The sequence below is a fragment of the Pteropus medius genome, unplaced genomic scaffold, assembly GCF_902729225.1.
Source record: "Pteropus medius unplaced genomic scaffold, Ma_sr-lr_union100, whole genome shotgun sequence".
Classification (NCBI taxonomy): Eukaryota; Metazoa; Chordata; class Mammalia; order Chiroptera; family Pteropodidae; genus Pteropus; species Pteropus medius.
This window is the reverse complement of record NW_024354875.1, coordinates 28205946-28219673: the sequence shown is the minus strand read 5'-3', so window position 1 is coordinate 28219673 and position 13728 is coordinate 28205946. Positions and strand designations below refer to the sequence as shown.

The 13728-nt window shown below is 31.8% G+C and overlaps 1 protein-coding gene across 2 annotated transcripts in view; it reads left to right on the top strand.

Annotated features, from left to right (window-relative positions):
* SCN7A (sodium voltage-gated channel alpha subunit 7) overlaps positions 1-13728 on the top strand; it is a 70811-nt gene that overhangs the window by 36592 nt on the left and 20491 nt on the right. For both annotated transcript variants that reach the window (XM_039855263.1, XM_039855264.1), the window contains exons 11-15: positions 3811-3907; positions 4596-4834; positions 5408-5581; positions 7034-7390; positions 11456-11893. In XM_039855263.1, the coding sequence (XP_039711197.1) occupies positions 3811-3907; positions 4596-4834; positions 5408-5581; positions 7034-7390; positions 11456-11893 (1305 nt within the window). The remainder of the gene's footprint in view (positions 1-3810; positions 3908-4595; positions 4835-5407; positions 5582-7033; positions 7391-11455; positions 11894-13728) is intronic.

The window sequence follows — 13728 nt, the reverse complement described above, 5'->3', positions numbered from 1 at the left end:
TTTCATTTTTTATTTATACATAAGAAAACACTGCAGAGAGAACTTAAAATAGAACAAACCGAGGGCCCTTTAGGTGACTGATCTGAATGAAGATTAGTCAGATTCTAATTCCAATGTCGGTATCACAGAGAGAGCTCTTAGATGCTTCATATTCTCACGTTATAGGAAAGCAATAGATTATATTGGCTAAAAGCACACTTTCACAGTCACATAAATATTTATTTTAGTCCATTTTATCCATTTAATGGATGTATATTTGCCAATTCCGTAAACCTTTCTGAACTTCAGCTTCTTCATCTGTAATGTATAAGTAACTATAGTATTTGCCTCAGAGGTTGTTGTAAGATTCAAAAGAAATGAATTCATGTTAAGCACTTGAAACTTTTTAGAATATACTAAGCAAGTGAAAAATGTTGATGGCTAATTATAGGGAACACAAGAAGACAACCATAAGAAGACATAGCAGTCCATATGGAGAATACTTGATCAACATAAAATTTTTAAGTCTCTGACTATATTCTCCTCTTAAGGAAAAAAAAAAATAAATAATTCTTATTGAATAAATTCTTTTTGAGCATAAACTATGTGTCAAGCACATAAGTGCCTTCACAAATTCTCAAATTTAATCCTTATTGAGGAGTTTCAGTTTCAAAATTTAATCTGCATTTATTGGTATTTGATTTCTCAACACTGAAGAAGAGAATCTGGTGTTCACCACTTTACTTCATTGTTTCAATGCTGAAACAATATTATTCCATCAATTACACTGTTTACAAGCAGCCCTTCCTATGAATTATTAGTTACTGACAAAACTTCAGGAAGAGAATCAGATATATTCAACTGTGGGATTACAAATATTTCAAAGTATTTTCCTATCTGTACTGACATTCCTGTAGCTCATCTGTCTAATTAAATAAAACATTATTGATAATCTGTTATATGCTAAGCATTGTACTAATCAGTGGAGATAGAAAAAAACTTTGCAAATACTAATACAGTGTGTACTTTCTTGAAGCTAATAATCTCATGGGAAGATAGACTATAAAATTATCATAAGCACAAAATTGTAACTTTAGAACCACTAGACATTATGTGTTTCCCGATACTATAAGGTAGGAAACATAAAATACCACATGCAATATATTCTTTTCAAAATCTAAGCTAGGTCTAATAAGCCTCTAGATCTAACTGTCTTTTGCCAGAGATTATAGGACAGAAAAGAAAACATTAAATTACACTAAATGAACAAAATCTGTCAAATAAAAAATATGGAAAATTCTACAGCATTGACCCAGTATCTTCAACAAATAAGTCACATAGGAAAATATTAAATCACAAGATAATCAATAGACCTGCCAACTAAATACAATATGTAGATCTTATTTGTACTTTGATTGGAACAAATCAACTACAGTAGAATGTTTCTGAGCAATGAAAGAAAATTGATCATGGTCTGGGTAACAGATAATATTGAGGAATTATTAAGTTTGCTGATATTGATAATGATGTTGTGATTATGTTTTTTAAAAAGCTTATTCTGTTAATTTTATGAAGCCTAATATTTCATTTAAAATCTTTCGGAAAAAAGTTTGGTGAGTAATACATGAAAAATAAAGAGTATAACGTTATTAATTGTTGAAGCCGAATATTGGGTTCCTGCTGGTTCACTGTAATACTCTCCACTAATAAAAAAAAAACCTGTTGCAAGTTCTAAAAAAGAAATATGGTGATTTGAGCCTATAATAAAGGATTTCTCTGAGTCAGAAAAGTTTATGAGGAACTGACACGAGCTGAGATCTGAGATATGGATTCGTGCTATGTGGGGGAGAGAACAGGGTGAGTCAGAGGATTAAAAAGGCCAGTGTGACTGCAGTAGAGTCCAAGTCTGGGTCCAAGATAAACATTTCAGATATTTATTGCTAAATGCTAGGAATATGACTGGGTTCTTCCTTATTCATACCTCCCTCCAGAGAAAATTTAAACCAGTTATGAGAAAAATCCTAGTCCCTTTTTTCAGTCTAATTTAAACATTGGATGGTCTGAAATTCAGGCATATGCCCTTAGTATCTCTTAAAACTTCCAAAAAAGAGAATTACTGAGTGATGATCCTCTCAGTATGTATTGTAAATAGCTATATTCTTGGGAGTTGGCCCACTTGTGGGCATTCATTCAATATTTTTGAGAAACTTAATTAAGGTAAATATATTACTAGACTCATATGTGGTTTGTTCATTTTATGTTCTAAAATACGTCTGTAGTTCAAGCCAAATTAGTAGGGAATTGAGCATTGACTATATCATTACTCTCCCCACTTTATCCCTCCACCTGCACACAGACAACTGGTCTTTGGTGTGATTCCATCAAACATTTTCACTATCAAAAAACAACTCTATGACAAGTAATTTCTCTATATTAAGAATATAATGGAGAATATCATTCATTATCACCAAAGTATCATATTTATGAAGATACACCTGAGAAATTCCTGTCAGATCTTACTAACAGAAAAATTATATTTCTGTTGTTTTTTATCTCATTGAAATTTAAAATTGTACAATTTATAACCTATGTTTTATGTAACCTTATAAGTCAGCTAAAAATAGTTTTGAAATAAGCACGGTGTAGGTAAATAAATTAAATTCACATCCTGAGTTTTTAGCTTAGTTTTTGAATTGAAAAAAAAAAAGGTAGGAGAGAGAACAGAAATCTGAAGACCTGCAGAATCTGCTAATGGAACTCAGTATGTAATGCGATTGGTTTTCGCCTCCTTTCGCTCCAGTATTTATGAAATTAGAGGGGATTCATTGGTACTGAGTGGGATGGATATGATTCCTTTCATGTCTGTTATCCCTCTTCAGATAGACCACAGCAGAACTTGCCAACCAGAGTGTGCTGCATATGGGTTATCGGTGAGCCTCAACTACTAATTCCCTCAGTATTAGGGGGCAGCATCCCCCATGTCAGTTACCTCTATCTAAAAGTAGCCTCTCCTGCTTACCCCAAGTTAACAAATATATAAATATTCTTATTCTTTGTATGTGCCAAATGTGAAAAGTGTTAGAAACTCTAAGGTGTAATATCTACCCATTGTCAGTTTCTTAAGAGTTTAAATCTATATACAAATTGTATACATGGTTACTAGAAACATCTCAAGCTATACTTGTAATACTTATGAATGTACAGAACTTGTAACATCTACATCAAAGCCTAGGATTTTTGAGTGCCTTTCCAGTGCAAGGATTCTTTTTTACTCCTGTGTAGCCATATCAGCAAAACAGAAGTTCTCTTAAAACCATTACTCAAGAGACATGGAAGAGAGAAAGAAATGATTCCTTTACAGAATTATCATATATGTTCTAACCAAAGCAATCTTTTTAAATTTATTCTGTTACCTGATATTCTTCAAGACTTATTTCATCATCACAATACCAAATCATTTTGATTTTGTCAAGAGAGTTTTCAAAGTTATAAAGTTAACATATTCACGAGGAAAAATTAGAGGAATGCTGTTATTATTCAGTAGCATGTTTGCCGACTGGATATTTCACAATAATCCTAAACTACACATTGAATTCTTTGCTGAATATGGGTAATACCACTGTCATTCTGTGATTACTCCTTTTATGGTTGACCTCATAGCATAAAACGATTTTGTTGATTTGCAAGTTATACACGCTCATTTTACAAGAAAAAAAAAAAAGAGAGCGAGAGAGAGAAAGAAAAGAAAAGCTTCTGGAGGTAAGAATCAGCATTTTTAAGATGGCTCTAGAAAGAGAAGAAGCCAGTTTTAGACTCTAAATTTCTTTTTAGACCCAGACCACACAAATAGAAATGAAGAAAAGATCACCAGCTTTTATGATCACTTCTTCGAATATGTTGGATGATGCTACTGTCAGATATGGAGAAGGTAAAGTAAAAAATATTTAGACACTATGAAAGGTATTATTTATAAGATTTATTTTTAAAGAAATTCTGTAATTTCTTCAGAATTTTAGATGATAATAACTAAAATTTAAGGAATAACATAAGAAATTAAGATGAACAGGTTATAAAAATTTCATAAGCATAGTGTTTAAAACATTGGAAAGGATTACCAAAGAATGCCAGTGAATTTTCTTTAATATTGAAAGTGAGATACAAGTGATAACTTATAAGTATAAATAAAGGTTGGAATACATAACATTAATATGTTAAGGTCCTTTCTAAATTGACTCTGCTTTTTTAACATATGACCACTAACTCATTATCATGGACAATTTTGAAAGGCATTATTTTATAAAACGGATAAATCTAAAAATTATGAATTATAATACTCAACTATATTCCGTATTTTTTTTTCTCAAGAGGTACTCCAATGTTTTGCTTTTCTAATATACAATTTATCTCATTTTCATTTGTCTAACTTGGCAAGCGTGAACAAAATAGAGGAAATTTACTTTGCTCTGCTTTTTATTAGTATAAAATATTTCTTTGCTAATCCCAAGTCAGAAGTCTAGTTTCAAACCTCTTTTTACATACAAAAGTAAAAATTTTCCATTAGTTAAACTTAAATGGACAATTTGCTTGTGTTTAACTTTTCTCTTCTTCTATCGCAGAACATAAAAAATCTCAGAAGAGATGCCCATTGTGTTGGTGCAGATTTGCTAAAACTTTCTTGATCTGGAATTGTTGTCCCTGCTGGTTAAAATTGAAAGAGTTTGTCCATGTGATTATAATGCACCCATTTACTGATCTGTTTCTCACCATATGCATAATTCTAAACATATATTTTTTGACCTTGGAATGTTATCCAATGAATGAAGAAACCATCAGTGTTCTCAGCATTGGAAACCTGGTAAGACATTATACTACATTACTTTCATTTGCAATTTTAACTTTTTAAATCATCATTATCCCCATTATTTTATTTTATAACTCCAATATGTTGCAAATGCATTATATGAGTTTTAGATGAAATATTGCTTTCATGCTTCCCCATTTCACCACTCTCAACCCTGCTTTGTAAATTTTCTTATCACTGAATAGGTTTATACCCAAAGTTTAAAGTTCCACATTTAAAGTTGGGATTCCTAGCCAGCGGCTTGGCAGTCAGGTTAAGTGGAAATTATTCACTTTTCCTTCGCAAGTATATACCTTCTTGGTTCCATAGCCCCATAGATCAGAGAAAGGCAGAGGTGAAATGACAGACACATGTTTTTCACTGACATTTGATTCTGAATCCTGACTACAGCTGCACCTGCCCTCACCACCTGTCTTTACCTTAGATTATAATCCAAACTCCAAAACTAAACAGGTATTAGCAGAAGAATTGAGGAATGTGGCAGTGAAAAGTTTCAGTTTCTGTGCATGAGGGTTTTAATAGGGCTATTAGAATCATGTCTCATCCATATGTTTTTTTTTTATTTAGGTTTTTATTGGAATTTTCACAGGAGAAATGATTTTTAAAATAATTGCCATGCATCCATATGGGTATTTCCAAGCAGGTTGGAACATTTTTGATAGCCTAATTGTGTTCCATGGTTTAGCAGAACTTTTTCTAGTGAATGTTCATGGAATGGCTTTTTCTCGATCCTTCAAGGTGGTAAGTAGAATCCAAGACCTAAATTTTATCTTATGAAAATTTATCTCAGTTTCCTCAGATATAAAATGGAAAGAATAGTAATACGTATATCATTCAGACATTGGGAGTTAAATGAATTAATACTACACCAGGAAAGAGTAAGCAGTCACAAATGCTGTTATTTGACCAAAGCATTAAAGGAAATAAGTCATATATGTAGTAAATATGAGATGTAATTCTAAGAAGCAGAGACAGGGGTACTGGGTCAGTTTTGAGGAATGAGATAATGAAGAAATCCAGAATGTCAATGTGTTACTAAGGAACTGGAATTGAGTATTTCTAAATGTAGAGTGGAAAACCTTGTATGAGATCAGTCAGGCCAGCAGAATATTATTTCGAAAATTATTAAGTCAGAATCAGTATATATCTGCAATGTAGGGTGATGGTAAGAATCAGAAAACTAGACATAGAAATAATGTTATTATAATGGTATTTATGGACATGTTAAATATTTAATAAGGAATTTATTGTTACATTCTGGTAACAAGTTGAAGGAATGTAGTAGGAATCAACAACTAAGTAGATTTGATCTTATCCAAATAATTCTTTAGAACCTTGTCTTAAATCCTCATACATAAACTTTTCTAATGAATGAAAGAAATGTATACGAGATGTAGTTATCAAATTTATGGGTGACATAAGGCTGGGAAATGCAGAAAAATGTTATAAAAGATAGTATAAAAATATTTAAAAGCTAGGTACAGACTGAATATGAGATGATTAAATTTAACATGGATAAATGTACAGTCCTCTCGAGTCCAGGATGCCAAATATATACTAGAAAAAGTTAGAGAAGGTATAACACGTATTAAAACGATGCATGGGTTTTAGATGACTAAGTTCAGTGTGATATGGTGGCTGAAATGTTAAGACGTTCTTGTGCTGTTATCGATGGAAATAAAAACTCTAGTGAAAAGAAGGGGAATATTCAGACTGAACCTAGAATGATGTATTCGGTCTTTGATATGTTACTTTAAAAGGGAAATACACAGTAGAAACTTCAATAGAATTCAAGGGATCCTAAGAGGATTTTACAATATCATCTATATGTCAGAATGTGGGAAAATATCCAATGGATTGTGAAAGCAAAACAAAAATGATGCTTGCCCTACCAGATATTAAAGCATAAAACTAGATTATCTAGTATAATGTGGAGTGGAATTGACAGATCAATAGGGGAGAATATGTACAGGTTTAGTGTAAAAATTATAGAATATCTATGATGTAGTCAGAATTCTACTAAAATGAATTTTCAGTGGTTAGTAGTAACAATGCTTAAAACTGAATATTACGTTAAAGATTTTACAAGTGTATTTGTATAACGCTGATAAAAATTTTAAATATATGTCATAATAAATAGTAGCCAAGTTTTCTGTTGTTTCTTACTCTTATTTTTTTACATTGCTCTATTAGTTGCGAATTTTCAAGTTGGGGAAATATTGGCCAACATTTAAGATTCTGATGCTGACTCTTATTAACTCATTGGTGGCTCTGAGAAACTTGATCCTGCTGTTGTTCACATTCATGTTCTTTTCTGCTGTGGTCGGCATGAAGCTGTTTGGTTTGAGTTACAAAGAATGTGTTTGCAGCGTAGACAAAGACTGTCAACTCCCACGTTGGCACATGATGGACTTCTTCCACTCCTTTTTGAATGTGTTCCGGATTCTCTGTGGAGAGTGGATAGAGACTTTATGGGATTGCTTTAACGTAGCAGGCCAATTCAGTTGTATTCCTTTTTACATGATGGTCATTTTAATCGGAAACTTATTGGTAAGTAATCCATGCTTTTAAATTTTCCTTGATAATTTTCATGATGTGGTTTTATGGCATCCAGTGGTCTATAACTGTGCTGTCCAATATGGTGGCATCTAGCCAGGTCTGGCTATTGATCAGTTGAAATGTGGGTGGTCCAATTTGTGATGCACTCTAAGTATAAAAAACATCCACTGGATTTGAAGTCTTACTCCAAAAAATAATGTAAATTATTTTATTAATAATTTTTATATTGAATAAAACTTTAAAATATTTTTATATATTTAGTAAAATAAAATATTTGCAAAATTAATTTTACTTGTTTTCATTTATGCTGTAAATGTGGCTACTGGAAAATTGCTGACGTGCATCATATTTCTATTGGATAGCACTGGTTTATAACCTTGGTACTCAAAGTAGTATTAGCATCATGTGTTAGTTATCAATGCAGACTCTCAGACCCTTGTCTCAGACCTATGGAAGCAGAGTCTATATATTAACAATATCCCCAAAAGATTTGTATGCTCATTACATTTTAAAAAACACTGAAAGATAACACTAGTTGTCAAACTTGGCTGCACATTGGAATTACCTGAGGAATTAATAAAAATATACTAATGCCTTGGATCCATTCCCAAAGGTTCTGATTTTATTGATATGTGGACATAGCCTGGTCATTAGGATTTTTTAGGAATTTGACTAAATTGTGTAGCAAAGTTAGAAAAACACTTGTCTATAAAATATTATATATTAACTAAGAGAGAAAGCTTTCACTTTTAAATTTCCAGTAATCGAAGCAGTGCTATACGAATTGAGTAAATAGTAGCTTTTACTTCTAAGAAAAAGGAATGGCTTATAAAAGAAAACTGTTCTTACAGGAAATAAAAAAGGACGCAATATTTGCTTTTTACTCATAAGTCATAGAGATTAAGTACATTTTCCAAAAGACTTTTTAAAAATTACAGGTTAGACTCCATTGTATTGGTGCCCTTCCTCATTGCTTATATTTCACCCTGGTCATAACCCCTGTCATACACTTATCAGATTGACATTACCTTTCATTGTTGATGTACTTGTCTCTTTTCCTTATTGAACTGTGAGCTCCATGATGAAAGGGATCATGGCTCTTCTCTTTATCATCAAAGTCCAAATCAGTGCCCAACAAGTAAAAATATTTCATTATCCTCTGCCTGTGTAACTATTAGTACATTTTCAACTCCATGTGACATTAAACATTATCCTAAACGGTTGAAACAAAATGAGCATATATATCAACATACATAACTCAAAATATCAGAGATTTCACTTCAGTCATGGTGTGACACATGTTCAAACAAGATCGTTAGAGACGGTTCTTTGTATATTTCAGATCTATGTTTTTCTATGCCCCTTACTGTCTGTTAGCCTCTGTTTTATCAAGATGGCTACTGCAGTCTAAAGCTTTATGTCTTCACATATCAAGTCTAATAGAAAAGAAAATTTCTATTTCTTTTTTAGAAGCCAGCAAACTTCTCCTATTATCTAATTAGCTCTGAGTTACATGTCCATTTCTGAACTAATCTCTACTGCCCAGAGTGTAGAATACACTTATTATTTATTGCCCAGGGTGTAGAATATGTTAACATATATTATTATGTTAAGCTACCCAGAGTCCTCTCTTAGAGCTGGAGATGGTGTCAATCCAAACCTAAATCATACTACTAATGATGGGATGGTGATGATTTCCCACATGAAATGTAGGTTTCTATTCCCAAAGAAAGGGCTATGTCTGATGGCTGTTATAAACAACACACACACACACATACACACACGTGCACGTACCTCAGAAACAAATAAACAGGAATATTGAGGTAATTATGTAATTGCATTTTTGTTTCTTTATTTTTGGACTCTACTTCTTATTTTTCTTATTCCTACTGATCAGAAATTTCAAGTCTATGGCAGAGAGATTTCAAGATAAAATGGAGTTACATGAACTTCCCTTTCCAATTGATTGGTCATCGTCTTGCTTGGCTTCCTAAATTGTTTACACTTTATTCTTTCTCAACAGTCATCCAGCTGTGGGGCATCATGTTAATAACACTAGAATAAATACAAAGGAAACATGAAAAGAGAGAATTTCTGAGGTTGTAGATTTTTTTCCCACATATTTCTAACTCATTGTACTAGAGCATTGTTATTTCACTCCAAAACGACAGTATTTGTATAAAAAGAAGATACTGATTATTTAAAATTTAATTTTATCTTATTCACACAGGAAAATTTCAACAGTGATTCAAAGCTTTAAGCAGAAACCTTAAAAAATCACCATATACAAAAGCAAGTATTTTAAGTGCCTTTTAAATAGTTTCATGAGTGTTAAGTTGTAGAAAAAATACAGAGTTCAGATCCAAGCAAACATAGGTTCCAATTTCAGTCCTATTATTTACTAATTAAGTGACTTTGTGAAAATTACACAGCCTGTTAAACTTTGACAATATCTAACAAGAGAATGAACATAACAATGATACATGCCTTAAAGGACTATTGTAATTTAAATAAAATTAGCTAGCACTGTATAAACAGTGCTTTTACTTTTTTTAAACTAGAAAATTGTAACTCTTGCATCTACAGAATTTTGTTAATTATTTAACATGATTTAGAAGTTTCAGTTAAGTACCTTCCAGGTAAAAATTGTTTTACCTATCATTTAAGTAATCGCATCAGATGAATTGTGGTATCTGGTTAAGCCAAAGAAGGATAGAAACATGAAAAGAAATAGAAAACAATACAAAATCCAGTTGCTTTTTAAAAATAAAAAAAATTGATTATAAATATATATGTTATCACATATATATTTATATATTCCCAAATTAAATGTTTATATAAGATATAATTAGAACAATATTAAAATAGAAGACCCTTAATACATATTACATTTGTCGACTACTAATCAGAAAAATAATTACTCAGGTAAATCTTGCATCTTTTTTCTCTTCCATACTACTTTATTTTTATATGAGTTGCTCTATTTTCACCCAACAGGTGAACAATTCTGTAGGAACTTAGATCTTGTTTATATCAATTAGCCCATAGTAAAATTAGTTTCATTATATGTCATTTCATGTAAAGTCACAGCTTCTAAAAACCTATGGATAACAATGAGAACTAACTGTATATATATTCTTAAACATAATGTATGCCATTTAAATTTTGCCCTCTAAAAAATATATAAAGCATAAAGTAAATTAAATCTTAAAAAGCTCAAATATCTGGAGAGGAACTTCCATAATAGACAAAATGCTCAAGTTATTACTTTAAGTCTAAGATATTAATCAATATGAACCTCTAACACTAGAATCTAAAAATATCATTTATACTCTACAATTACAAACAAGATAAAAGCCTGATTCTCCAGAAACTGAACATGCCTGATCATATTTCTCAGTGATCGTAAAGGTCAAAATACACAACTTCTTGAGTTTAAATAACTTGCAAATCTTAGGAATGATTCCTCTATAACTCATCTCCTTCTTATGACCAAATTTATTACCACAAGTAGTCAATTAACCTACCCAATTCCCATGCTTGCATGTCTCAAGGATCACATGTGGGCTTCAGAACCAGGAATAGCTCTCTCCCCAGGAGATTCCTTATGGGTTTGCAGAACCTATGAAGATGTAATTACGTGTCTGCCTGTGAGAGGACTGAAGTGAAGTCAGCCACTGGGAGCAGCAATTTGTTTTCTCACCTTGAGAGAGGCAGCTTGGTTCAATGAAAGAAAACAAGCTTCCACATAAGACAGACTTAAGTTCAATCTCTGCAACCTTTGATATTTGACATCTGTTAACCTTGCCTTTTCATCTGTAAAAGAGAAACAAATATTTCATAGAATGTGTCTTTAAGATGAGTTCTGACTATGCAAACCCCTAGCAGAGCTCCTGATCCATTGTAGATAAGAACTGAATAGCCTAAATAGCATTATAGTTCATATACTGTTTTCAAATCCCAGGTTAGATTTTTTTTTAAGGATTTTTTTTTTTTTATTGTTTAAAAGGAAACAAAAAATGAGATACACTTACTTTCATTTACTTCCTCATTTAGATATTTTACCTGTTTCTGGCTTTGGTGAGCTCATTTAGTTCATACAATTCTGCAACAACTGAAGAAAATGATGAAGCAAAAAATCTCCAGCATGCAGTGGCAAGGATTAAGAAAGCAGTAAATTGTGTGCTTTCTAAAATATTATGCAAAAAACAAAATGTTCCCAAGGAGAAAATGGACAATGTAAATGGTACATATGTTAAAGAGAATATTTCTGACCATACCCTTTCTGAATTGAGCAACACCCAAGATTTCCTCAAGGATAAGGAAAAAAGCAGTGGCACAGAGAAAATCACAATGACGGAAAATGAAAGTCGATCACTTATTCCCAGCCCTAGTGTTTCTGAGACTGTACCAATTGCTTCAGGAGAGTCTGATATAGAAAATCTGGATAATAAGGAGATTCAGAGCAAGTCAGGCTATGGAAGCAGCAAAGAGGTAAGATGTTTCAATATCCTGATTATTTAGCGTTGACTTATGGCATTGTTTGTAAGAAAGTGAATCGGCACTCAAGTTCCAGAATTAGATCACCCATTCAGTCTTAGCAAAGCACTCCTTGTTCCTGATTTTATGATCCTGATCAAGTTACTTAAACTTTCTAAACTTCAGTTTCTTCATCTGTAAGTGAGGATAAAATTGTACCTATTTCTAAGGGAAGACAGAAGGATTAAGAACAATAGTTCAGTGGTGCATATAAAAATGCCCAATATATAGTAAGCACTTAGTAAACATTAGATAATATAATCATAAATTTCTATAAATGAATAAGCAAGCAGTATGGAGTTATGAAAAATATACCAAAGAAAATTAAGTTTTCAGAATCAATGTGTATTACTGGAGAAATCACTGAACTCTCCTGAGCATATTTAAAATCTGAGATTGGACTAGAAGAGTGCTAAAATACTTTCTTGTTTGCTAAAATTCTAAGATTTTTATCAATTTATTTCTGCAACATATATTATAACATAGATAATTGAGTTGGATTAAAAAGAATAAAGAAAAACCACTAGTTTGATTTGTAGTTTGTAGCTTTATAAACTCCTGAACAACAACAGCAACAAAAAAAATGGGAACACATTCAAAGAAGGGTACATGTCACTGTTGACTTATCTTCTAAAATGCATACCCTACTGGTTACAGTCTTAGTGTCTTCATTTGAAAGCAGCATAATGTCTAGTAGGAGGTGTAATTTAATAGAAAGGTACATCTATACATATCACATCAGCGCTGTGGGCTTCTTGCATTGAACACCTCACTAAGGACTCAGATCATTCATAGGCACTGGGGAGGGCAGAGAATGTCTCTCTCTGGGTCCTCAAAATCTCTGGCACATCATGTCTCCCATGGGTATTTTGGATGTTGATCTAATACCAAAAACTAAAGAATAAAATATAAAAATCACAGGTGAAAAAAATCACATGTGATCTGATAATTCAGAGACACATATACTTGTTTCTTTGGTATTTAAACCTTTGGCCTTTTTTATTACTATATAAATTTTATGAAAATAACATCGAACTTTACACTGGATTTTATAACTTTTTTCACAGTGAAGCAATGTACCATGGTCACTTTCTCATGCCATTAAGTAATCTACTAAAATAAATTATTTATAATTTTGCATCTTAATTGATTTATTTGTAAATTTAGAATAATACGTAATAAAAGGAGGATGGAAAAATTACATCAAATTGTTTAGATGCAAGGACTTAAAAACCCTAAAAAAGCATGTAAATATAAGGTATGTAATTCTCAATTATTGAATGCCCAAACATTATATAATATTCATTTTGTTGTCTCCTCCCAAATGAGTAGTGCTTTGCTATAGCCTTTAGTTTATCAGAAATAAAGAAAATTTAAGAGAAGTTGAAACAATGAAAACAATTTGTTTATTTAAGAGCAATATCCTCAATGTATATATAAGCCTTACTAGTGAATTGTACACCTGAAACTTACTGGATTTCGTTAACCAATGTCACCATAATAAAAAATATATTTTTTTAATTAAAAAAAGAGTAATATCCTGCTGCATATATTTTTTTTAAATCGAGCACCATAACATCTTACTGACAATTGACCATTAAGGTTTAAGCAAACGAAGCTGCCTAATTATATCTCTTTGACACTTATTGTACCTAAGACTATTAAGTAGGACAAAATAGTTATAATTTCCTTTTTTTTGTATGCTTTACTTTACCTAGATTTTCCTTAATTTTTAAGAAATCAGACTGGTTCTCTTCCAAATGTTTTAACACACATATCTTAATTTTTAA